Source organism: Cyprinodon tularosa, unplaced genomic scaffold, assembly GCF_016077235.1.
Source record: "Cyprinodon tularosa strain WSP-4 unplaced genomic scaffold, ASM1607723v1 ctg115, whole genome shotgun sequence".
Taxonomy (NCBI): domain Eukaryota; kingdom Metazoa; phylum Chordata; class Actinopteri; order Cyprinodontiformes; family Cyprinodontidae; genus Cyprinodon; species Cyprinodon tularosa.
In genome coordinates this window covers 559,705-587,101 of record NW_024037948.1, presented here as the reverse complement: position 1 = coordinate 587,101, position 27,397 = coordinate 559,705, and the positions used below count along the sequence as shown (strand labels likewise).

The window sequence follows — 27,397 nt, the reverse complement described above, 5'->3', positions numbered from 1 at the left end:
TCAAGGGTCCTGTAATTGCCTTAACAGGACATCTTTCATGATAAATAGATGAAAAAAAATGAAAGGAGAGGCAGATAAAGGAGGAGGGGGAATATAAAAGTGAGGTAACAGAATGACAGAGGGTTATCTATGAAACAGTCGCCTTTTCTTGATGAGACTGTTCTTCTGGTTTTAACCTTATAGGTGTCTCACATCATTTTCTGTCTCCAAAATGTAATCTAAGTTTAGTACTCTCCGATTTTAATGTTGGTTCTAACAACCGTCTTAAAGTTAAAGCTTGATCACTATGGCATCTACAAAAAACAAAAAGGCCAAGCTGGAACAAGACCGCCTAAGAGCACTTTTTCGCACCTACGATGCGGACAACTCAGGACGGATTGAAAAAAATGAATTTTCCACCATTTGTCAGGAGCTCCAGGTCCCATCTGAAGAAGCAGAAGGCATATTTAGCCGCCTGGATGCTGATGGTGATGGTACAATTACCTTAGAGGAGTTCCTCAGTGGATTGCAAGACCAAGGTCAGAAGAATAAAATTGAAGAAGGTGAGAAGTCTGTACCATTGGAGGAGTTTTCTATCAACAAAGAACAGGTCATGATCAGGTAAGTAGGTAGATATCATATTTTTCGTATACATCATGCTTCTGCTGGAAAATGTGACATGAATTCAGAGTATAAGGTATTTAAAGTGTAGTTATAGTAACATGTGAAGAGTTTTGCAAACACTTCGACTAGAAATAACACTACATAATGAAGGAATTAACATTTTTAGATCACCATTATTTATCATCTTTTGTGAACAACTAAACTAAAGTTAATTTAAGTTGAATGCAAAAATGTTGACAAACCATTTGTTAATCAACATGTATACCCTCTGAATGAGTTAAAACTTCAGAACCTTTAAAGTTCACATTATATAAAAAGGGGAGTGGCGGCCTAGGGGTTAGGGCATTGCGCTTGGAATCCAGAGGATCCGAGTTCAGACTGCCACTCTAGGCCCCCGAGCAAAGACCCTTAACAATGCTCCCTGGGCGCTGCACAATGGCAGCCCACTGGGTTAAATGCAGAGATTTCATTTCATTGCTCTGCACTTGTGATAGTGTAAAGACAATTTAAAAGAAAAAGCTGATAAATCATCAAACTGAAAGGACTTTGTAAATATACAAATAATTTACCTTGATCTGTGTACCGAAACATGTACAGTATCACCTCCTTTTTTAAGCTGGATCAATCACTGGCTTCAACCATCTTATCTTTTAATATAACAATACGTTATGTTTAGTATCCTCCTGGCCTTTTAACCAGATGGTTAAAAATCTTGACGCCGGTTTATTGCTATATCTAAGGATACATGCAGGTCAGCCTGGTTTGAAATTAAGAAGCCTTTTTTGTATAAAGGAGAGAGGGAAATAACACTTTGATGCAAGGTTAAAAAAAAAAAAACATGATTTGTAAATTTGGTAATGTTTTTCAGCTAAAAGTAGTAAGGAAAATAATCACCAAAAATGTTCATGAGTTCCTGTCAGTGTGCTGAAAATAAGGAATTATATGTAAAGATTTAGACTGTATTGTGCATTCGTATTAACATTCATGTACTATCTCATATATCTCATATACATGACTCAAGTAATTAAACTAATAGCATTACATAGCTATCAGATAATTATCTCTTAAATACTACAATTCTTAAAAGAAAATCGCAATTACGACTTGAACGTGTAGACTAATGTCTCATAGCCATCCAATAATGAGTGAAGTTTTTAAACAGTTTCATAACTGACTTTACAATCTCATAATTATGAAAGTGTTAGATGTCATTATTTAATTATAAAACCATTATCACATAAAATCCAATAATCAGGATATAGCTTAGCCATAAGTTGTAGTAACAGTCGTTCCACTATATAGCATATAGATGCTTCATTATTGTATCGATTTAAAACATATTTGTCTTATATAGGGAAATTCTTTATTATCTCAGCGATAATACCTCAAAAAAGTATGGAAATCTCTTAAACATGAGATTCTCTCCAAAGATTTATATCATAGTTTGTCAAACGATGAAATGGTGCATCGTAATCTCTTAATTATGAGATAGTCGAGGTTTTATATGGAATAGTTGCATAAATAAATGATTACTACTAAACATTTTTATCTTTGGTAACTGCATACTATAATGATATAATTACGTCACACTGCCTCTTGCTTACCTATAAGTATCTATATCATTAATTCTAATCATACCCAAATAGTAAAACAAAAATATATACATATAAATGTTAATTGGGACGCTTGTATGGAGATGTAATGGTACGAAAAATTCCTCTTGAAACCCACCTGATTCTGAGGTGACTGACTAAACCTTATTTATAACCTTATTTATACCCCAACACATGGTAGATTTCAACAGGATGGTGAGACGTTTGAACACGACACCAATAGCAAAGCAGACAGTGGTACTTTGAATTACTATTTCAATATCTGTGTATAGTTCATTAGATGGTTGGTTAAAAAAAACGCTATAATATGTTTCAAAACGCAATAAAGATCTTAAAAGAACTATGTATTTGAGTATTTTAGTTTTTACACTACTACTTGGAATTATGGGTGGTCCAGAGTGTTGTACTTTATATGGGGCTCACACAGATAATGTTGCTCACGGGCCTGTTGTTGTGTCGTTACGCCACTGAATATATATATATATATATATATATATATATATATATATATATATATATATATATATATATATATATATATATATATATATATATATATATATATATATATATATATATATATATATATATATATATATATATATATATACCTTAAGGATGACAGTAGGCCTATTTTTATTTTATTAAACGTATAATCCCAATCCCATAGTTAAATCCACACGGTATTTTTCATCGTAGCGGAGGAATTTGCTTCCTTTACTGCGTTTGCCACCAAATGCAAAGATATCGCAGCTATTTTCCATCTGCGTAAAGTTATTGTTAGAGAAGAGAAAGAGGAGGGGACAAACTCTGAGGGCAGGTGCGCTACCTGAGTCCAACATACTATTTTATCCACAGACGGAGGATTAGTCTTAGTTTACACACCTTATCCAAAATTTGATCTGTGCGTAAAAGTTGCGAAAAGTAGTACGCAGGAACGCGAGCTTTTTTTTTTTTTCTTTTTTTTTTTCTTGTGTTGTTTTTCTGTCATCCCAAGAAAAAGACACTGGATACTTTGTTTGGTTGATTGGATTCTCTGTATCGGCGGTGATTGTAATTTCATGAAAAGTCCTCCTTTTCGCCCTGCAGCAACCCACAGCCTTCTGCACAGGGTATGAGCGCTGACGAGAAGGACCGGCTGCGCGCCCTCTTTCGCGCGTACGACGTCGACAACTCCGGGCGAATCGAGAGAAACGAGTTCCTGACGATCTGCGCCGAGCTGCAGGTGTCAGCGGCTGAGGCGGACAGGATATTCCAGAGGTTAGACGTGGATCAGGACGGAACCGTCACTCTGCAGGAGTTCATCTACGGCTTTCACGACCGCTACGGAGAGAACATGGAGTCAGACGGAGGACAAGTGTCCATCGCCTGGGACACCTTCGAGAAGAGGCTAGGGGACCAGGCCAAGTTCATCCCGAGGTGAGAGAGAGAGCGCACCTGCACGGCTGTCTGCATGCTTTAGAAATATGGAAATGTTCAGAAAGATAAGAGTCCCTTTAACAGAGAGCTCAGTGTGCGTAAAGCTGATGCTGACAATTTATCTTTAAAGGCTACTTTTAAAGACTCAAAAATATGTGCAAATACAGCCCTTAAGAAAAATATTTCACTGTACAGCCTATGTTGTGTAGGAAAAGTAATCGTCATGTGCGTCTTTTCTCTGGAGGAATGAAAGTAATGAGTCTGTATGAAATTCAGACAGTATGGCTATTAAATGATGTCTGTATAATACATTTAACACCAAAAAAGAATAATGTTTAATGTTAATATAATACAACTTTGTTTAAGTTGAAACATTTCAATATCATATTGTTAATAAGCATAAATATATAGAGCTTTACATATATTATATTATATATTAACCATTATTAGCTGCTATTTGTGGATTTTATATGAAGAGAGAGGAGTATAAAAAAAGCTTAATACATACAAGACAGCAATTCTGGATCCTTGTATGAGGAGTATCTGATAGTAACTGCCTATTGATTTCATGCTAACAGGATAAGAACACTGCTGTTTCTTCTTTATGATTGATTCAGGATGAAAAATGTCAATGGATGAATAATTTTCTTAAATTGTTTTAATTTTTGGTTATACGTCTCTGTAATTTGCCATTTATCCCTGTTTTCTTAGATTGTTTCATTCAGAAAGTATGTTTCTGTTATCTTTCAACTCAAGTCAGTTTTGATTTTAGAGAGCAGGTCAACTGAGATACTCTAAGTGCCTTTAAATAATAGATTCAAATCAACGAAAGATATGCAGATTTTAAAACCCCCAAAATCTCATAAATGCCCATTTCAGTAGAAAATATGGAAATGAAATACATACTAGATGAATGATTTGAAAGAGGACTCATATACACTGTCCAACTTGCAAGAGAAGACATTTGCCTGATGAAGGTCTAGTACAGAAAAGTTGCAAAGAAATTGCATCTCTTGCAAGTTTGACGATGCAGGAGTCATTTTTAAAGTTTGAGGGCACCTGCCCAGGGACATGCTGATAGAACAGCAGCCCTCTGACCACCATCAGTTGGTAATACATGTGAATTTGTTTGCCTAAGAGAAACACAGAGATTAACTAAACCAGCAACCCACCAGTTGCATGGCAAACCACTACAGCCAATGCCACTTTTGCCCTAATGCAAAAGTGGCAAAAATTCAATAATTATATAATAATGAGTCTATTGTCATGTATTGTGATGCCCTGTGTGATTTGGTAACCTGTAAGCAAACAGGGGTGTATGTCAATGTCTCAAGGTCTTTATTTTGCCGGCTTGATGTCTTGGAGATTACTTGCAGAACGTCTATCACTGCTTCAAACAATTCAGGCCCTGATCTGGATATATGATATTTAGTATATATTTAGTCAAATATTTCTCTCATTTAAAAAAATATATATATTTATTTTCCTCTTGTAGACCTTTAAATAGCTTGATAACTTAATGTAGTGTTGTGTCTCATTCTCATCTAGGGAAAACAATGTCTTCTTTTCTTGTGAATGTACAGGGTAACTGCTGATTACAGTTCAAACCTGATATTTACATAAACTGTCAAAATGAAAACATGTATACTTCCTGTATAACACTAGCCTGGGTGCCAGTCCGAACTTAGTCCCGCCCACAAGGTTTGAGTTCGGGGAAGTTCGGTCTGGCTCTGCTCCATAGTAGCGCGAGTATTAAAGCCCACTGTCAGGCGATCCAATCAAATTGTCAGGGCGGGCTTTATACGATGATGGACAGATGATCAAGAGTAACGTTATCAACCACGTGACCAAAGCGCGCTTGGGTGACAACAATAATGGCTGCCGCTGGAGAGTTGAGGTGAGTAGATTCTGCTATTAGGTCTGTTCTAGAAGATATCGACAGCAAATTAATTTTAAAAGAGGAACAGAGAAACGCGATCAAGTCTCATCTTCTTATTCTAGGCGTGAAACTGCACGCTTTGATTTTTGTGGACAACAACTATGCATCGCTTAACATACGTCACGCACTCCGTTGCTCTTATTGGTTGTAGTTCTATCCAATTGAGTGCAGAGGCATTTTTTTTTCCTGGTTCGTTCAAAACACGCCCCATAATCACAGCTCTATGGAGCAGTATCAGACTCATATTCTGACTAGAATTGAGTCGGACTACGTCAGGCTAGTATAACACCTAAATAATTCAAATTTTCATTAAGTTGGTCAGCCAAGGGTTGTCAACAAGTCAACCCTTGTTATAATTGTTGGAGAAGTTATTTTGTGATCTTTTTTTTCTAACTATCTTAAAATCAGAAGTTGTACATAGACTTTGTACAATTTGTTTCTGGGAGCAACTGAAACTGATTAACAAGACCGATTTGAACCCTAGCTTTATCTTGCTGGTTTGTTTTTTTCAGTATTTCCAGATAATATTCCCTCATGATTTTGTCTATTTTGTGAAATGCACCAGACCCTCCTCCGGCAATATAAGCCCACAGAATGATGCTGTCGCCCCCATTGCTCCAACTAGGGATAATTCTTTCAAGGAATTGCAAGCCTCCCTCTTTTCCATCCAAATTTAACAATGGCCAAAATGGCTAAACGACAAGACCATATGTCTCCAAAATTACAGTCCAACCTTAGGAAAGTCAATTTAAGTTCTGTGCATATATCACTGTGTGTGTTTGTGTGGCCAACAGCCCTGCATGAGACTGATCCTCGTGCCACAGAACTGAGGCATCAGGACATTGATTGTCACAGTGGTGTTTTCTGCTGAAAGAACTCGCTTATCTTCAAACTCTCACAGCCTCTGCTTCATCAGTCAGCTGAGAGACAGTAATTTGGAAAAATGAACTCATACCTCATATTTTCTTTTCCAAAAGAAGAAAGGATGTTTTATGTCTGAAAATCAACAGCAAAACATCTGTAAAATTGCTAAGTGAGGGTTTTTATTTAGTTGATGTATGATTCTCATTACTTTGTGCAAAGCTAAAAAAAAGTATGCCATCCATTTTTACTTTGCACCGTGATTCTTGCCTGAGCTCAGCAACGCTGTCTAAATTACCTCTAATATCCATGTGATTTGTCCCCGTTTTTTACCTCTGACCAAAACAAACATGGAGCGAGGGCAGAAAAAAGATGAGAGTCCACTCAGAAAAACTGTAAATCGTCGTCTTTATAATAACCGTGCAGTTGTCGGTCGTGGCCGGTGTAAGTCTAGTTTACATAGATAATTTTATAAATAGTATTTTATTAGTCTGTGTAGATCATATATAGGCATATATCTATCTGCAGTCCCATTCAAGTGTAATTGTGATTTCTATAATCACTAGTTTGTCAGCTCTGCACTGCTATAAGTGCAAAGATGTCTGCCTCCACAAATGCAAACCCACTCCTAATGTAATTATAAATAGCCATTTCTAAGTCAACGCAAACATAAATACTGAGACTTTCAGTTCATAGATGACAATATATAACATACATATAGATTATATATGTATGTTATATAATCCCTGTAAGTACTACACACTCTACCTTTAACATATCCTCTTATAAGTCCCTGTGATAGTAATCTTAAGTAAAGTGTTTATGAGACAATTAAGTGCTCTGCCATCGCCCCCTACTGGCTCTGGTTGTAAAACCACATTTGAAAGTTTCTGTGCCACCAACCCTGTTGGCATCTCACAGCTCTGTTCTTGTTGGTCATATTTAAAGAGTGCCTTGTACCCGTGTATGTCTACTGTTGAGATATGTGGTTTCAGCACATACAGTAATTCATCCATGACTTTTGACATCCTCAGACTCTATGGGGGAGAAGAAAAATGCTAAATACTCTGAAAAGTGCAGCATGTTTGAAATAGGATGTAAATTGTACATTGCATTAACAGGTGTTAACACTGCTTAATCTCTATTAATGTTTCCTGCTTGCTAAATGGTATAATACTTGCAAAAAACTTGTTAGTTTTATACAAACCTATAGTCAGGCAGTCTCGGATTTCGATCACTAACTTATTCAATAGTGCAGTGTTAGAGCCGGACAGTATTACAAGCATTTAATAAGTCATTTGTATGTAGTAATTAGTCAACTGAGATTTTACTTGTGAAAAAAGACTTGTAAGCATCTCAGACTTTCCCTGATAAAGAAAAGCATTGCCAAAGAAAGATTTTGGCACAAATTTCACAGTAAAAATTATGTTTCGGTGTAGTCCGCAAACAGCAATTTGCATATGTACCATAAAGGTGGCAATTCCACATTCCCACAGCCAGTTTTAGTGTCCATGGATCAGTTTGCTGGGACCTCCGCTACCGAAAGCTACATCCTCTTAAACCTGACCTTTCTGCTGTTGTTTTCCACTCCTACGATGTTGTAGTTCATTGTAAATTCTTGAGGGTTATTACAGTCAAGGAACTACAAAAATATACATCTTGTAAATGTACACGTTTGGGTTTTATTCAACTTCACAGTTGAGCCCTTCTTTGTGCTGCTCTGTTATTGATGTGCTTGATGTTATAAACTCCATCCTAACAATCTGTTCTGTTTATATTTGTTAACTGCAGATTTTGCACATATTTTCATTTCGTTGTGTCACTACTAGCTACTGTCATCACTTGAATGGTTCAGACTTTAGGTTGTCCTTAGTTCTTATGAAAAAAGTTGGATGGATGGGTAAAAGTCAAGAAATATGCAAAAAATTACACACAAACAGCAAAGTAGTTTTCAACATATAGTTGTGATATCTTATAAAAAAGAAATGTACCAAAGTCCAAAGCTTAAAAGTGACATTAGCAGGTAAATTTTAAATTGATGATTTTTTCAAGTGAGGAGGAACCAGGAAAACTACTGTTTGGCAGAAGTAGTTTGAAGACCAAGCAAAGAAATTAGGAATACAAAAGCTCTGGTTATGATGATTTCTACCTTGATGTACACAGGAGTGTACGTTTATTTCTTCCAGCACAAAAATATATTACATCGGTGGATGAGACATTTCCGAATTGAAAGGACAATCCAAAAGTTTCTGGGTTTCATTTTCTTATGTTGTTTTTTTTTCATACGGTAATAACTTGCCAGGCCTTAATTGTAGTGGTCAAAATGTTTTTATAAAGACCTTGATTATAATATTAACAAAATGTTTTGTGATACAATCATTGGACGACTACAAAAGGCAGAATAAAACACTAAAAGAAAAAATTTTCAGACTTGAGAAATAGACAAAAAAAAAAAAAATTATTGCCGTCTGAAAGCATTTTTCAATGCCTCAAAATTAAACCATAAAGTTTTAGGAAATAAAGAGTAGTGAATAAAAACTTAAAGGTCTATGGTCAAATCAGAATCTAATAGATTCGGTAAAATAGTGGCACAAACAATGAAAAGTGTCCTGGTTTTCTTTTAGGCACGAACAGGCAGCCACTTTGTACCAGAACATCAGCCTGACTGAGCCCAGACTGATTCCTCAGTTTGAGAAAGTCATCGTTAATTTCACCAAAGAGATCAAGCAGCAGAACTCAGAGATGGAGAATCTGGCTCTTGCCATCAAGAGGTAGGTAAATAGAGACCAAATGTACCGAATCTTCTTTAAAATATCATTATTTGAGAACACTGGCAAAGCTGTAGTTGCACCAACTCTAGAAACATTTTATCGATCGAATAAGAGCTGAAATTTTACTTGATGAAGAATCTTTAGAAATTTACTGGTAAGAGAATGCAGCATAATTCTGGATAGCAAGATAATTAAGTACTTTTTTTCCCATTTACAAAATTGACATAAGGTTAAGGCAAAGATCCATTTGACTCACTTCCCCATATCCTTAACAGATTATACATATAACAAGATGTTAGTATGATATAAACTATTTAAAACAGTTTTGATTCCCTGATTTTGGAGAAATCTTGATGGTAGTTTCATCTGAATACATGCCATTGCCTTGGAGTCCTGTGGTGGAGCACAGATAAAACCCATGGAGGTTGTGAATTATAGCATGCTGATGCTTTTTCAGAGCACAGGACCAAGCATCAATGCAGCTCAGCGAGATGGAGGAGGAGATGGACCAACGAATCCAGGCTGCAGAGAGGAAAACACATGAGCAGGTGGGACAAAGCTTGGATTAACACATGGAAACAATGCAACTCTCAAAAGCATTTAGAAGATTAGCTTGTTTTCATATGCCAGGGTAGCCGATGTGAGCCGTTTCTGCTCCTTTCCCTAGAGTTTGTGTAAGCAGTGTGATAAGCAAACTGCGTTTGTTCAGCTCTTCCCTTATGTCAAACAAACACGCACAGCCGTATATCAGATTACTGATACCAATTCTGACACGCCTGCTGATCAGATGGATTTCACTACTCTGTGGATATAAAACCAGTTGGTGGGCAGACAGAGGTACTGGGGCATGGTTTATCCTCCTGTGTAAAATGATAAGGCTGCATATATTTGTGGCGATAAGATTGGTGGCATTAGGATAAAACGACAATGTGTAAGTTAAGCCACCATCACTGAGGTGTCAGATAGCAGCCAGTACTTACAAACTAGAGAACATAGTGTAACAATAATTTGTCCCTTAACTATTTTCATTAAAAACAAGACATTTCAAACTTGGAATCTCCATATCTATAATGCATGAAGGGCGGAAGCACTATAACATCAATTTGAAATTACCTTCAGATCATGTTCTACATCTTATAGATTCTTTGGTTTGTTTATTTTCTTTCCCTCTTATTTTAAAATGTTGTTTTCGCCAAGGTGGAAAGATTTATGCAATTTAGAAAACTCTTAATCTGTTGTCACTTTTTTAAATTTGTAACTCTAAACTTAAATTTCTGTTTTTAGGGTTTTATGTCATAATACTTTCTATTTATTTTTATTTTATGAACAAATAGAAGTACGAAAAGTGAGGGTTGCATTTGTATTCCACCTTGCTTACTCAGACACACCAGGGTGTCAACATGGGTGGTGAGGTTGTTTGAGGACCCAAATGCAGAGATGAGTGAGGCAGAGACGAGTTCTTGTAAGTGTAATGATGAAAAACTGAGGCAAACAACCTAAAACAAAAAAAATACTGAAAACCAAAACCAGCAAACATCAGGGAAACTCATGTGGGGAACCAGCAACAAAAAATAAGGAACCAGCACTGAGTTATGTACAATAAGTTATTTACAGTTAATTTGATCTGCCAGTGGAATTAGATAATTCGATATTATAAATTTGAAATAAGACAATGCACTTTTTTGTTATTTTAAATGTAAATTATTCCTTTGGTAAATTGCCTTAACTGCGTAATCCAAGAAAGAAAATTCCCTTATTTTACGAATTCTTATTTAGATTTAATTTTATTGCATCCCTGTTGAAAGCATTTGACTTTATGTTAGACTCCAACTAATAGATATTTGTACTACATGTAGCTGGAATTGATTCTAACATTTAAAAGATAGATATAAAGCACATCCTTTCTTTTAAAGCATTCATTCAAAGTAGGTGACTTTCCAACCTGAAATTGACTGAAATGGTAATTGTTGTACAAGTCAGCTCTCAGATCTCTTGATTTATACAACTTTATTTCATTGTGTTTGGAAACTGACGCAATTTACCTTAAGCAGGAGCATAAGCCTTGTCTTATCACTGTCCCAGTGTGTTATGTAAGGAGCTGCTGTTAGTTTAGTCGTAACATAGTCAATAAAATCAGAGGGTGATCACATGTGTTTTCCAACTGTGTGATAAATGTGCAGAAAGTCCGGATCTGACCACTCACTGAACTTCCTGTCAAGTTTTTTGTTAGTAGAGCATTAATGACTGTTCCCATTAAAACTGAAAATAACAGTTTTAATTGAATATTTTTTCAAATGAAATGCGATTTTGTGAATTCTTGTGTGTCTTTCCCCCAGGAGAAGAAGAGAATGGAGGCAGCACTGAATGAGTTGCGAAGGCAATACGACACTGAAGTGTGTGAGCTTCAGTGTAAAATCCAGAGGATGCAGATGGTATATTTCCTCAGCTTAACATCCAATTGACTTTAACACTTTTTGAAGGATAAACACCAAATAGACAAAACATTAAAACAAATCAGGTAATTCCTTGTAAAAATAACCTACATCCCTAGTTTTGCTCATGTTTTGTTAATGCACAAACATCAACATTACTCCATGCATTATTTAATATGTCTATAAAGTTTGTAAGCTATGAAATAGCTAATCTCCAGATTAGGATTCTAATGTTAAGGCTGAGTTAAGTAAATTTCTTAGGAACTAGCTGGTATCATTCCATCAGTTTTGTCTCTGTCAGGATGGACTAAATATTCCACTTACAGAACATTAAGTTAGAAACAAGAATGTATTATTTGAAATTAGTGTACATTTCCTTTATATCGACATGCTCAAAACCATACACACAAGTTCAAATATGAGCATGCATGTGTAATACTATCTTGTTTAATACTTTTGTTGTGATTAACAAGCTTTTGGCATAATTCTGGTTTGATATCTGGAAGCTCTGCTCTTCTTACCAAAATGAGTCAGTTTTCTGACACTGAACCGCCCTCAGAGCAAAGCCTATTATTTCCAATCATGAGGACGTTTTAAGGTGGTCAGAAAGGTAAGGAACCACCGAAGCCTTAGTTTATAACAGATTAAAATGTGCTTTAATTCCAGTGTGGCTGCTGTAGAACCAGTTTAAACGTGCAGTTAAGAATATTTGGATTTGGAAGGAATACCCTGTTTAAATCCACATCTTTAAGCTTGACTAAAATTTTCAAAATACCTTTGAGGGAAAAGGTTTACAGAAGTAATAAATGACATTTCTTCATTTTAGAATTAAAGAACTAAACAAATACTTTTGTGAAGAACTAAAGGTATATTTTCAGATACTATGGTGAGACATTGGAGCCCATTTGTATGTGTTGTTCTCTAATCTGCTGTTTACATAGCTGCACGTTTCATGTGAACATAAATGTGCACAATGGTGGATATGTGAACATGAATAGCAGCCACTCAAGGCTTTCTAACATAGCATAGAACCAAAATGGCAGAGTGCATCCAGCGGACCAAAACGTTCAACCAGCCAATCGGGAATATTTACTGCTGCAAAAAAACAGAGGTCTTTCACAGAGAAATTGTTCAATACGTAAAGGAACAAAACAAGGATTAACATTGGCCTCATGTTTCCAAAGACGTTATTGCTCCTTTTAAGTCAAACTAGACAGAAATGTAACTATTTTGTCAAAGTGGTTTAAAGTTAAAGCCTGTGAGCCATTTGAGTGTTGGCAGCATCATGCTGGGACATTTTTTTGCTACATGTGGCTCTAATGAGAGTGAATGAATTAAAGCAGCAATGCCTACATATTCTTCAACTTTACCTCATATAACTAGGTTGATGCTTGAAACCTTGGCACTAGTGGAACCAACAAAATCTTAGATTCTATAAAACATTAAACTACTGGAATGACCTCTGACCTTCAGCTAATTAAGATTACATGGCCATACAGAAGAGCAGATCAATGCCAGGAAACCAATATATAAACCAATATAAACAAACACATTTAGCAAAGAAGGACATGAAAACACCAGAGAAGCATGTGGAGAAGCATATGACTAATATTTGATAGATGCAATAATGTAAGCCTGTGTGTGTTTGGTTCTAAGAAAAGCAGCAATGAATTCCCATATTGTGATCAGCATCGCTGTTTCCTTTAAACATTGAGGTTGTTCATTGTAATATCAGTCTACTTACCCAAAAGAAAAGACATTAAGACATTAAACATTCAAAGACTGTTTACGTCAGAGGCGAGTTTATCTAAGTATGCTGATGACCTAAACTGTAAGTAATGAGATTTTTCACACAAAAAAAGACACTGGGGCAAAGTTTGAAGAAGTTAGATTAAAAACAAAAACTGCCTCTTTAAAATTAGTTCCAGCCCAGTCACACTGATTGTCCTCCCAAGAAAAGGAACCTTGTGAGTAAACATGTTTATTTTCAAAAGCCAAACTGAACTTGATGTAACTTTACTGAAATGATCTAGTTAAGAATTTACTGCTAGCCTACTTTTAATGAAGTATAAAAACGGTGAAATGTTCTACCCTCCAGATAGAGGAGAAATACAAGAACATCACCGTCAAAGATGAGAGCCCAGCTTTGAAGAAGAAGATCAATGAGCTAACGCTGGTAAGTTTGGATACACCTGCATTTATTAATTACACAATATCTCTGCTGCTTTGCTTTATTTTTCTGAGTGTCTGGTAATTTTTTATTTCTTTCAGGAAAACCAAAGGTTAAAACAGGAGCTGCTGAAGTCTCAGACCAAGGTTGCATGTCTGCAGAGTGAGATGGATGGATTAAAGACAGAGCTAACTGATCAAAGCATGAACTCTGAACGGTAAATTCTTGGGTCTTTATACAACTTCGCCGAGTTAATGAAGATTAACTTTAACCAAATACTGTATGTTTTATTAAAAGAGCAGCAAACTTCAGTTCTGCATCAGTTTCGGTTGGTCGGTCGGTTGGTTGTTGACTATTGCTTAAATGGAATAAAGACCTTTTATGGCAGGGTTTTTTTCACCCAGTTTTTTCCCTTGTCTAGTGAAATGTAGTCTACACACTTGGGACACCCTACTTACTTAGAAATAGGGACATTTAATATGAATTTCAACATTACTTTAAAAAATCTAGTTATATCGATGACAATTAAACTAAAATAAACACATTCTTAACATTTTCTTTTAACCATATTTATAAAAAGCTCTTTCTTGGAAAGGAATTTATTTCATTTTTTCTCACTTGAAATGGTTACATCACTTCAGGCAAACATTGTACACATTCTTTATTCAACTTTAGCATTTTAAAGGGGTTTTGCTCTGTTTAAATTCCACTAATTTACCTTGGTCGGCCTCTGTTAAAGTCAGAGTGAACACTGTGGTGAGACTGAAACAGATTGTAAAATTCAAGGAGCTCTCTAGTGATTTTGAAATCAAACATTTTATCTAACCCAGACCTTCTTGCTTCAAGACAACAGTGATACAGACTGCACCACTGTGCAAACTGATAATTTTTTACAGGGTGTCATATTTGTTTGTACATACTGTCTCTTCATACGGGTATAAAACTCATAATTTTGTCCTGAGGTTTCTCTATAACAGCTACCAGTGAACAGAGGGACAGAGATTGGCTAAGGGCCCTCCTCAACCTGCTGAGTGACGCAGGTTTTGCTCTGGGAAGTTTTGTTTTGTCAGAGCCGCAACAGGATATCCTGGAATGACTCAATACACACAATATCTTCTCCAAAGGAGTTGCCTAGCAACAGACGAAACAAAAGTCACAGGCTGATAGATACTTGGCCTCCACGCATCCTCTCATCATCCTCATACAGTTGCTTCTTCATCTTACAGCTGTTACTCAGAATTGATCTCAGACTTCCTTATTCTAATCTGGGGCTTCACTGCTCTGTTGAGAACTTAACAAGCATATAAAGTGCATGAAATATACATCACCTGTTGTTTGTTTTTCAAAGTTAGACATTAGAAAGTGGGTGTTTTCTGTCTTACTTTTTGCTGCAGAGACGAGGAGCTCATGAAACAGTTCTCAGACGAGCGAGACATCCTGGAAAGTCAGATTGAGATTCTGCAGTAAGTATAACATTAAAAGGAGCATAGAGAAAGAAATCATAAATGTAAAGTCATTTATTTTTCTCTGTGTGGACAGGACAGCCAACAGGAAGCTGCACGACAGCAATGATGGTCTGAGAGCAGCTCTAGAGAAGATCACAAGGGTAACCTCCCCTTTTCACAGTGAACTGGATGGAACCACCTCCTAAAAAAAAAAACTCACTACCATTTTAGACAATAACATAACTTTACCCTTCAGTTCACTATAAATTAGTGTGAACATTCTTTTGAATTAGATTTTTTAGGGATAAATGCAGACAATAGGAAAACAAAAAAGGTTTGCTAATGTGTGTTACAGTCTGGTAACGGTGGATCCCCTGGAGACATCAAGAACAGAATCAGGAGTAAAAGCATCTGTTACCCATCACCACATGCATTATTAGACAGGTAAATCAGAACAGAGAGGTATTTACCATCTTGATAGAATGCTGTTTTTATAATCTGTAGATTCTCTGCACTGCTATACAAAATCCTACTTGTTCTGCTGAAATGTCTTAATCTTAATGTCAGCCACTGCTACAAAGTTTCTAAAGTTATGTATGAACCTAAGCACATGGTAAGAAAATGGTTGTCCTAGTTTTTCTTTCTGCAACCCAAAGAAAGCAGTAGGTCTATATAGCCTGTACCTGTTAGTGTTAAAAATAGAAGAAAAAACAATTTACAAATATTGAAATGACTGAAGATTAGGAAGTTATGGTTACAAGAAATGAATCAGCTTAATTTACGAAGTCAGGATAATGGCAGAAAAAAAAATATTTTGATTATCAAACTAATTTACCTTAAAAATAACCCAAGAGGTAATAAAGGAAGGGCCAATTATGGACCCCAGAGGAGCTCCACATCTAAACCCCACTTGTCCAATCTGACAAATTCATGCCAGCTAATGGGATGTAAATAAGTCATCAAATGTAATATTCCTTTACTCAGGCTCGGTCAGCGTTTAGATGATTTCCCACTGTACAGCCGAAGGCCAAGTTGTGACACTCTGGCCTTGGCCATTTGTGACCCTGGGCTGAGGCGCAGGAACAGCAGTGAGTATGAAGAGGACAGCCTACCTGAGATCTACATGGACAGCGGCATGTCTACGCTAAGAGGCTCACATGGCGGCTTCGACTGGGAGCAAGAAGTTAAGGGTCAAGATGAGGAAGAAGAGGAGAAAAGGAAGGATGTTCATGACAACAATGACAGCATTCTGGGAGAAAACTCTGACACAGAGGTCAGATTTTAGAAGTTGAATCATCTATGAAATTCTATGCAAAATTCTGTCAATCAAAATCTGGAATTAAAGAAATATGTGAACAGATAAAAAAAAAACAGTCCTGAGGACATAACCACACACTTCTATCTCAGTGTCAAAGATACTGTATGTTTCTGTCACAGGTAGCAGAGACCCAGGATGCAGAGTCAGCAATTGGCTCAGACTGCAGCTCAATTTTGGATTGGAAGCCCAATGACGGGCCCAGTGTTACTACACCTCCTGCCCCAACAATGAAGAAAACTATCAGCGCCATCAGTGTTAAGGTGATGTTAAAATACAAGTTAAAACATTTTTCAATAAAAGTCATCAAGAATCAAGTGATACATATTACAAAACTACCAATGTTCAATATCCCTTTATTAAGTTCTAACAAATATACTAAAAATTGAAAATAATAAATAGATTTTTAGTGTACACCATTTCAACTTCTTCCGATTTTAGTTGGAAAAGGGCAAATGTTTCTGAATCTTCTACAATGAATAATCAATCATTTTTCATGCTTTTGAGATTCTTGCTGAACTTTATTACGCCATTTTCTTTAGTCTTGTCCTTTTACCTGACAATTGAAGATATTCTGCAGTGTCCTTAAAAATAAAGAACAGAAGAAGGGAGTTCCAAACCTAAAATATAGCCATCTCTAGCAGGATATGGGGAAACATGCAACACAAGATATTTTACCACGCACTCTGTTAGGAATTAAACTTCAATAGGAAACATATATGAGCTATCATTCTACAGAACCAAAGTTGAAAGTTTTTCATCATATTAAAAATTAAAGAATTAAAACCCTTCATTAGAAATGTGTTATTTATTGTAAAACATTCTTGCATATAAGGTAATGTGAATAAAGCTACATAAACCGTAATTACATGCATACATTTTTACCAAACAATTAGAAAGGTGTACTAAAAGTCAATGTGCACCTAGTTATTGCACAACCAAATACTTAATGAGATTATGTATTATCTACCAGATGGCAGTAACACTATTACCTGAAACTTTTCCATTTTATTCTCCATCATTCAGTTAGTGGGTTTCATCATATGAAACAGACCCCACTTAAAATGAATAAACAGCTGATTAAGTTACTCTTAAAAATAAGGGATACAGTAGGTGTCCACTCTCCCTGCAGAAGATGCACTATGAATTCCCTCAGGGATTATACCTTAAAGCACCAGTGCAGCGGGTGAAAGATGAGTTAGGTGTGTTTAATTAATCTCACACCGTCCTTTGCATAACACAATCCTTTTGTCTCTGTCACAGGTAGTTCACAAGTCAATTCTTTATTTAACTTTAAGTTAAACTTTTGAATGTCACAGCACAAATAGGTGATTACCCACACACTCTTGGATTCTTCTTCAGCGATGTTAGACGGCATAACATATTTTTATATATTTATTATATATAATTTTCCTTGTTCTGATCCCCACCGATGCTTTTCAGCCTTGGATTTGATTCTTCCCACTTATATCTCTATTTTTGCAAGTGTTTACTTCTAGGGAAGTGGTGGCGTATCGAGTGTAACTGGGTAAGATGAGAACAGTGTAGGTGAAGGTGAGTGTTGTCTGTCTCTGAGCAACCGTGACAGCAGCACACGCTGAGCTAAGGAGGTCCTGCTTAGATCACGCCATGCAGTTTTTCTGGCCTTCCCCAGGCTTCCCCAGCAGAAGTTTTGCTTTTTATGCCTTTTTTTCAAAGAATTTTAATGATAAGACAAAAAAAAAAGTTTATTCCACCCATACTTTAATGGTTAAGGTAAACCTTTTATTGTCAAGTGATGTTTTTCTTTTTATCTTTTTATCATAATAACACCAGACACTACTCTGATAACTCTGATCAAAAGTTCAGAGACCCTGGTGATTTTGGCCTGATAATATTCACATGTTATACAAATGACATTGAATGGCTTGTTAAGGTTATCATCCTCATCTATGAAGTGTTTGCTTGTAATAAGTGCGTGTGTGTATAAGAGCTAAGTCTCTGGGATCCAAACAGACTTGTGCATCTTTCATCCTACCACTGTATTGATTCCTATCCATTACTGCCTGTGATGCTGCTGTGTGTTTTCCCATAATTTCACTACGTGCTCTTTAAGCTGCACTGGCAGTATCTGGTATGAGCAGTTACATCTGCAGCAGCTCCAATTACTGTGAACTGCTGCATCTCAGAGGAGCACTATATATTCCTGGCTTTCCAGTGGGTAACCGTCAGATTCTTGGAAGCCATTTGTGTTAGTAGTCCATCCAGCAATCCTTGTTTTAACCTGATATTGACCCGTCTTGTCACTTGATGTCTGCATTGCCCCTATCGGATACTGCTGTTGGCTTCCAATCTCTGGACATTGACCTCCTGCCTTGCCACTCAACCCAATCTGCTTGCTTCTCCCTCTGTCTGGATTGTTCTCTCATCTTGTATGACCCAAGCCTGGACTTCGGCTCTGTCTACTACATCTCCCCCTCTGGAAAACTCTGCCCAGTTAGTATGACTCCCGTCACAGATTATTTTGTGTCCATTGTGAATTCCTCTCTCACCTAGTCCTTTTGGAAACCTCTGCATTTGGACTGCTTCTACCCCTGACTGACTACAACTCTCCTGCTCTTAGCACTGTCTAGATTTGGATCAGTCATTTAGTGATCCAAATCATCACAGCTTCCAAGTAAAATTCCTTGTATGTGCAAACCTTCTTGGCAATAAACTTGATTGATTCTTCTGAGAAGTTTAGTGGCTTTCAGTGTAACTTCAGCAGCACTTGGTTATTCTCAGCTACTAACCATGTCTCCTCCACACAGTGTTTCCAGTCAGATTCTGATCCTGTTATACCAATGTATCTTTTAATTACATTTTAAACACTTACTTCTTATACTGACTGAATTTTTGGGGTCCCCATATTCTGGCACAAAAGCCACTGACATATATGGATTCTGATTAATTAGGAAAGCAAAAGAATTGTAAAAAGATCCACGGAAAAAGGTAGTTGAATGGTATTAAACAGGAAACGGATAAAAACCTCTCTCTAAGGAATTGAAAAGGCCAGTCGGCAATGTTCAAACAAAAGGAAAATCAAGGGCTCTGTACAAACCAAACCAATTTCAGGTAACACCAACAAAGATATTGTCCACAAAAGCCAGGAAAAAATTAAAAGACCTGCAAAGGGATGGATGGATGGATGGATGGATGGATGGATGGATGGATGGATGGATGGATGGATGGATGGATGGATGGATGGATGGATGGATGGATGGATGGATGGATGGATGGATGGATGGATGGATGGATGGATGGATGGATTAGGTGGATCAGGTGATTGATTAGAACTCGTAGTCCTCTGATGTTTACTCAGCTGCTGTGTCTCCTCTGCAGAACGATGACAAGGAAAATGCCGACCTTGGCTACATGACCTCAGAAAAGGCCTATAGGATTGTATTAGCTGGAGATGCTGCTGTGGGAAAATCCAGCTTCCTGCTTCGCCTCTGCAAGAATGAATTTAAATTAAACTCCAGTGCTACTCTGGGTGAGATGTATAAACTAAAAGTCCTCCCTCTTCCTATTGCTACATATTGCACTAGTGATACCTTGATGTGGAGTTAGTTTTTGTCCCTTTCTGTGTTCTCAGGAGTGGACTTTCAGATGAAGACACTCATAGTGGATGGTGAACCAGTTTTATTACAATTATGGGACACTGCAGGACAGGAGAGGTAAGCGCTAAAATCGGTATGATAAACAAGAACAATAAGATACAGAACAGACACAACCAATAAAGTTTATTGTAGCTATATATAAGAGCTATAATCTTAAAATAACTTAACCTCCTTGAGATGATATGCTCTCTTTTCATTGAAACCTCTCCTCTTGTCCCAACAGGTTTCGCAGTATTGCCAAGTCTTATTTCAGACGTGCAGATGGTGTACTCTTGTTGTACGATGTCAACTGTGAGAAAAGCTTCCTGAATGTTAGAGAATGGGTGGACATGATTGAGGTAAGACAAACCTTTGCTTTCCAGCTGGCTACATAGATTGTTTTTTTTCCCCACGATGTTTTAATCAATAAAGCTGATCAAGCTGACAAGTTAAACTTGTTAATCATTAATAATCAAAACTAAGTTGCATGTTTCTTTTCTCCTAATTGCAGCCGATATGTAAGTTTTCAAAGGATAGCATGCATTTGTTGTGTTTGGTGCCTTGTGATGTCATAGTAATGCATGCTTGGTTTTTAGCTGGTAGTGAGATGTTAGTAAAAAGAGGACAGGATATGTACACATAAGTCCCATTTACACTTTCCTCTGCAAACTGATCCGTGCCGAGGTTAGATCAGTTAACCATGCCGAGCTTGGTTCCTTAACGACCATTTACACATCACACTATCACATTTCCTCGCCTACTATTGATGATCTATGGTACTACTGCTCTCTAGTGGTAAACAAGCAAATCAACATGGCGGCGCCCATAAAGTCAGGTATACACTGTGTGATATTTTCAATAGCTAGACGTAGCTACAGCTCAAACTGCATGACGAAACCACAAGGTTTAAAATTTCATGATGTAAGTTCTCACACTGCGGCCTGAGGCTCTGATGCGATCTTGATGTTTGATTTTCACCCAACCTTACGACTCCTGCTCGGGAGGTGGTTGCGAGAGGTTGATCACCCCTCATTACCCCCTGTATACTACACGAGACACAACGTGCGATTAGGCTGAAAGTTGGCCTGATCCAAAAAATTCTTGCACAACTGGAGAATTAGCCCAAAAAGGGGAAAAAAATCATACAGTGTATGCCCGGTTTATCATTCAGGAAGAGTGCGGAGAGTCAGGCGAAGAAGGAATGATAGTCTAATCAGGGCTTTCAGATGCAGGAAACAATGACAAGATTTGAGGTTCATCACGCTGCTAAGCAGAATCATCACTGGATATCATGTGGTACGGTAGGGAGCAAGCTTGTGTTTCTATAAATGTCTGAAATTTCATGATTACGGAGGCCGACTGTAAGGAGATGAAACAGTCTGTTCATGCACTCTTTGTTATCTGAGAACCGAGCCAGAACTGAACCATGCCAAACCCTACTGATGAACTAGTACCATGTTAGTGTGGTTTGGTTGTGTCTGGCACGGTCCGGTACAGTTGTGCTTGCCATTTACACTCAACAGTCATCTTTGTTACTGTGCTCGGACTGACCTCCGCACAGTATCAAAGGGTTGTTAAAATAGGGCTGCACTGTGTTAAAAGCTGGTTAACATTTTTTAAGTCTTGTGTTCTGCTTAACCCATTTTGCTGTTCAATCAACTATTTGATTGAACAGGCAGTTAAAGGGGTTAATGAGGACTCAGTCATAGCTTGCATATCTCTTTTGTTTCATTTCTCAGGATGTGTCGCGTGATGATATTCCTATCATGCTCGTGGGTAACAAGTGCGATCTTCGACGAGACGGAGATGGCTGTGTTCCTACAAACTATGGACAAAAGCTTGCCATGGTAATACACTAGTAACAAAAAGCCTTTGTAAGAAAACAACAAAACAAAGTTTGTCAAAGTAGTTAAGTCTAAGCAATTAATTATTAAATATACTTAATAATATAGATTTGAGAGGACAATTAATTCTAATTTACCTTTCCTCAATTAGTAAATCAAAATAGATACTTTATAGTTATTTAACACCTTAAACATGAAAGAAACAATTCTATAAAAATAATATGAAGTCTATACAATAGTATAAAATTAAATGTGAAGGTATTCATACAATAACCTGATGGATAGCTCCTACGTAGAATCAGAATCCAGCCCAAATGTAGAGGAGCCTCCACAGCAAACTGTTACCTGTGGCACAAATGTATAAGCCATTCTTTGTCAAATAAATAAAACCTGATTCTCTTGTTGCAGCTTCGTTAAAATGATAAAGAACTCTGATGCTCCTAATTTCTTAACAGTAACAGCAGCAAAAGCTTCCATCCATCTTTCTTTTTCCAACCTTCTCTGTATTTCTGCAGTTTCCTATGTTTTCTCTTAACTAAAAGGAAACTTATCAACTGCTTTCTCCACAGACACACCCCAAAGTCACATTGGTTACATATTTCTTTCTTAGCCACAGTTTCTTCCCCCAGTTGCTAATACAGAGAATGATGATGTCCTGATTTTCAGAAAACAAATGTATCCTCTGTTTGAGCGACACAAGACATAGCCAGAGTAAAACTGACAGAAAGATCCTTTACATAATTAAACTTTGATTAATATGAATCTAATTCCATTAATTTGCTTTTAACTTCTCCTCACAGTTAGTTTTCAGACTGAGCGAGAAAAGACACTAATACTTTCAAATCAATCTCACAGAATGAATAATGTTTTTCTTCCTCTACCCACCAGACATACAACACACTATTCTGTGAAACCAGTGCCAAGGATGGCTCCAACATCCTGGAGGCTGTACTGCACCTGGCCAGGTGAGATGCTCTGTCTTCTTATCCTGGTTTGGTTAATGTTCTGCCTGATGTATCAGATTTCCCTGGCCAAAAAATGTTAGACGCTCTGTTACGTGTTGCCATTCTGGGGTTTGTTTTTACTACAAAAGCCTACAGTGAGGAAAATAAGCAGTTGAAAACCCTACTATTTTGCAATTTTTCCCACTTAGAAATCATGGAGGGGTCTGAAATGATCATTGTAGGTGCTTGTCATCTGTGAGAGAAATAATCTAAGAACAAAATCCAGAAATCACAATGTATGATTTTTTCAAGTAATGAAATTAGTTATAATTTGAATTATTACAAGATGTTGATGTCTCTCCTTTTTTTTCTTTTTTTGGATCTGACAGGTTGGTGAAAAAGCAGGCCACCTTTGAGGAGAAAATGCATCCGTCACTGCCAAGCTTGAGTACTCCAAAGAATAAAACAAAACTCTCTTGCTGCACCTGATCATATACCCCCATGCTGAACCTCCTCGCCTGTCCTCATTTGAAAAATAAAAAGAGAATAACTGCAGAAACCAAACAAATCAGACACAAACAATTAGCAAGAAACACACAAACAGGTTGTCATCAACAGCCAGAGCTGTTTTATTTATGGACAATGTGGCAGAAACAAGATTCAATTGGTGGATGTCAGAGCTTTTCAGTGACTGTAAATGTTTGGTTTGTGAAAAATATACTCATGATTATTATTTTTCTTTTGGGGGTAGGGGGGCTTTTCGACATATTTATAGGGCTTTTTTTTTTTTAATCAGTCAAAATTTTAACCCAAAGAGGAGCTGCAGTGAAGCATGTATGAGGAGTTGAAAAATCAAGTAAGTGGATGTGAAAATAATGAAATAATGATAAAAGATAATATAAGAGGCACAAATAAAGCTTTAAACACTGGTTGCAAAACACAGAAAGTGTTGAAAGTGAAAAGAATAATGAGACTAATCTAAGATGGCGATGTGCAGCTTACTTGACCATATTTTATGGTTTCAGGTACCATGTTGCAAAACGTCATTAAAATAATACCAAACAGTGTTAGATTATTCTTCCTTGTAGAGTTTATAGCTGTATTGTTGCTTTAAATATTAGGATTGTTCTAAGTAGTAAATAAAAGATATTAAGAAAAGTAGAACAGCGTACAGACTGTTAACTGTAAAAAAGCTGTACACAAATTTATTGTAAAAAAGACATGCATACATACTTTCCATTTTCAGTGCCAGAAAGTGACACATGTATATTTTAGATTAAAAGTTTGCAAAATATTTAAAACCCAAAAGTTCTGAAGACTCAAATCACTTTTTTTCAAAGACTCTCCAAAAAAACTTAAATTGTTCCACTTCCTAACAATACAGCATAAAAAAAGGAGCTGTTAATGTTTGCTCCAATGCTGACAGAGAAGAAATCCGGTAGAGAGAGCAATGGAAGTAAAATAGTGGTAATCCAAGCTCAGCAAAACTAAGCAAAGCTAAACACAAAAATAAAAAATAGAAACAGAAGCAGATGTGATTATCAAATAAATGGAAGCAGCTGAGTGGGAAACAAGGAGAATGAGGGCCCATCTCATTCGTACAGACTGGATAGTTAATTTAGCATAGAAATGTTTGCTGATGTTTCTGTCCCCCAAAGAGGAGCTTTACAGTATCCCACAATTCTTTGCTTGACAGGATTTACAGGAAGAGTCCACTGGTTAGAAAATACCAGATGGATTAAATCCCAACCAGGGTTGTTTCTGGATAGAGTGTCAATGTTCCCTCCAGGTTCCATAACCACTTAAAAACACTTAAATCACTTTTATTGAATATGTCAAGGACCAAGCAGTCATTCAAACAACAAACTTGTTGAAAAAATAGCCTCCGTTTATTTTTGCCATGGTACTAACAAGCAAAGTCCATCAAACAACTCAAAATTCAGAAAAAATGGGCCCAAAAGAAGATAACAACTAAGACCAATCTAACCAAGGATAAGAAACCAATGAACACATAGGCTAGAGTATTTAAACACATAGGCTAGCCAATAGACAACAAGGAGGGGAGAGAAAAAACTCAAGACAAACAATAAATAAAGCTATACAACTAAGTCAAACCTACAAATAACAACTGCAACACAATTATGAAACTAAGACATTCAAACACCACAATATATTTTCGAACAGTAGAACTTTGAGTGTTTAACAGCTTCTCCAGAGTCAAGTCCCCCCAGTGTCAGCGGCTTCTTGGATTCCTCCACTTCCTGGTGTTACACCTTATATGTTCCCCTGGCTAATTCATTCAACCTCAACAAAATAAAAAAAAAACAGTTGGGGATCTTCAAATACTGTCCATCGGGTGTAAATGTGTGCACCCATAATAGTAAACATCCTAAAATAGAGATGCTGTGTGAAAAAAACATTACGATATGGACACTGAAATAGTTGGAGGGACCTGCAAGTATAAGATAAAAGAAATTTTAAGATTAGTATAGTATTTTTAAATTTGAATTTAGCAATTAGCATATACAAATAGTATATGCTAATTGTATAGTATAGGTCTCTGTTTGAAAAACTACAACATATGTCTGGGATTCTGTAATTTGTGTGTTTGAGATGGCACAGATCCATGTCTACACCTCCCATCTGTTCACATTGTCAGCTGCTTGATGAGGCGAGACAACTCATTTGTCAAACATGTTGGGTGGCAGGAGTGGAGGTGGGGTGTGTGTGTTTTTGTATGTGTGATGCCAAGCAGAATGGATGCGTCCATGTGTGTTCAGCGGCAATAAGGGGATAATTAGATAAGGGGGACTGTGCAGCCAAAAAGGTTAATGGCAGTAATGAATATGTTAGTGAAGAGAAGTGCCATTTCTCTTCACTGGTCCGCATCTGCTGTTTTAGAACGTGCACTTTAGAAATTCAGCACAGCAAACCCTGGAAAATTCTGAATGCATTTTGTTTTATTTATTCTTGAGAATTGTATGAGGAACACAATAAAGGTTTAAAATGTTTGAACATGAGTGATTTTCCTTTAATCATGTGCTTTCTATCAACTACATTTATGTCAAATACATTTCAACCAGCCCTAAACTGACTTTTACATCATAGAAGCCTGGATCTCAGAATAATTTTTTAACGTCGTTGTTTTTTTTCCACTTTTTTTGCTTCTTCATAAAAAAAAAATCATCAAGGCTTGATATTATGCATTAGACATCCCACAGCTGCTAATCTTCTACAAATACATATTTTATCAATATTACTGTGCTGGAATATGCATTTATTTCTGCTAAACTGTTTAAATGAATTTCAAAGAGACTTTATTTTGCACAGCCTGGAGCAGCAAAACAAAACACAGACAATACACAGGGGGGATGGTGTCAGAGGTCTTGTTGCCCTCAAAAGGTGCTGTCCTTGCAGATTGGGGGGGGGGGGGGGGGGGGGGGGGGATAAAACTTTAGTCTAAGACTGCAAAAACAAAAAAGCTATAAAAGGCAATGCAATTTTGTATTTGTATAGCACAATTCAGTACAAGGGCAATTCAAAGTGCTTTACATTTATTAAACACCAAAATTGAAGAAAAATAAAAGCAGAATAAAACAATTGATGATAAAAGCAGATAATAAAGCAAATAAAAACATTTGGACCACAAAGTTAAACCAATAATACTGAAAAATTTGTCAAATTAGTTAATAGTCAACAATGATCTTATTTCAGTGCCACTGAAAATGTAATGAATGTATTATAAACAATACTTTAAATAAGCATTTACATCATTAAAGCACCTATTTCAAATCTCTCTTGAGTTGCTCTTCCATGAATGAAAAAAAGTGCTTTTTTACCATTATTTGTTTTAAATTTTGTTGTCACGTATCATGTTTACTTTTGAGATTAGAATGTATATTTATCTCAAAGTGTGCCACAGCATTTTGGCACTAAGTTTAAACTTCAAGAGTAGAACCTGCTAAGATATTACCTGCAGTAACAGAAATATAATGTGTGGATCCCTCAGTGGATTGGGTAAAGCCAGCCTGATGCCTAATTAGAGAACAGTGGGTCTGCTATGAGCATTGGCTTAAAGGGTTCTCCTCTCCTCCTTGATATCAAGGACCTTTTTACATCTCAAATTTTAATTTGTCAGAGATAAATGAAGACAATAAACCTTCAAGATGGTCTAAAACTTCACTGAAAATGAGTGAAATAAAACATGAAATATGAAGTTTCTTTTTAAGACAAAAAATATGATCTCTCAGGAGTACAGGAATGTTTTTAGGATGTGAATGTTAAAAAATACAGCACAGTTTATCCTATTTCAACACAGCTTTAATAGAGCTTTAATAATTCCGATCCCTCAAGCTTGTACCTCAACAAAAGAATATAACCACACGGTTAAAACATTAAGATAAGAGCGGGCGGGGTTTCTGAGT

General features: G+C 36.7%; 1 protein-coding gene across 1 annotated transcript; it reads left to right on the top strand.

Annotated features, from left to right (window-relative positions):
• Window positions 1-119: 119 nt before the first annotated feature.
• rasef (RAS and EF-hand domain containing) lies at window positions 120-25,341 on the top strand. The gene is made up of 18 exons (XM_038305321.1): window positions 120-600; window positions 3,306-3,635; window positions 9,060-9,206; window positions 9,664-9,754; window positions 11,543-11,638; window positions 13,737-13,814; window positions 13,910-14,025; window positions 15,203-15,271; window positions 15,348-15,414; window positions 15,609-15,697; window positions 16,238-16,526; window positions 16,691-16,831; window positions 19,929-20,079; window positions 20,182-20,263; window positions 20,430-20,544; window positions 21,925-22,032; window positions 22,918-22,994; window positions 23,363-25,341. Exons 1-18 carry the CDS (start codon window positions 287-289, stop codon window positions 23,460-23,462), a joined length of 2,460 nt encoding a protein of 819 aa, XP_038161249.1. The 5' UTR covers window positions 120-286; the 3' UTR covers window positions 23,463-25,341.
• The last annotated feature ends 2,056 nt before the right edge of the window (window positions 25,342-27,397 follow it).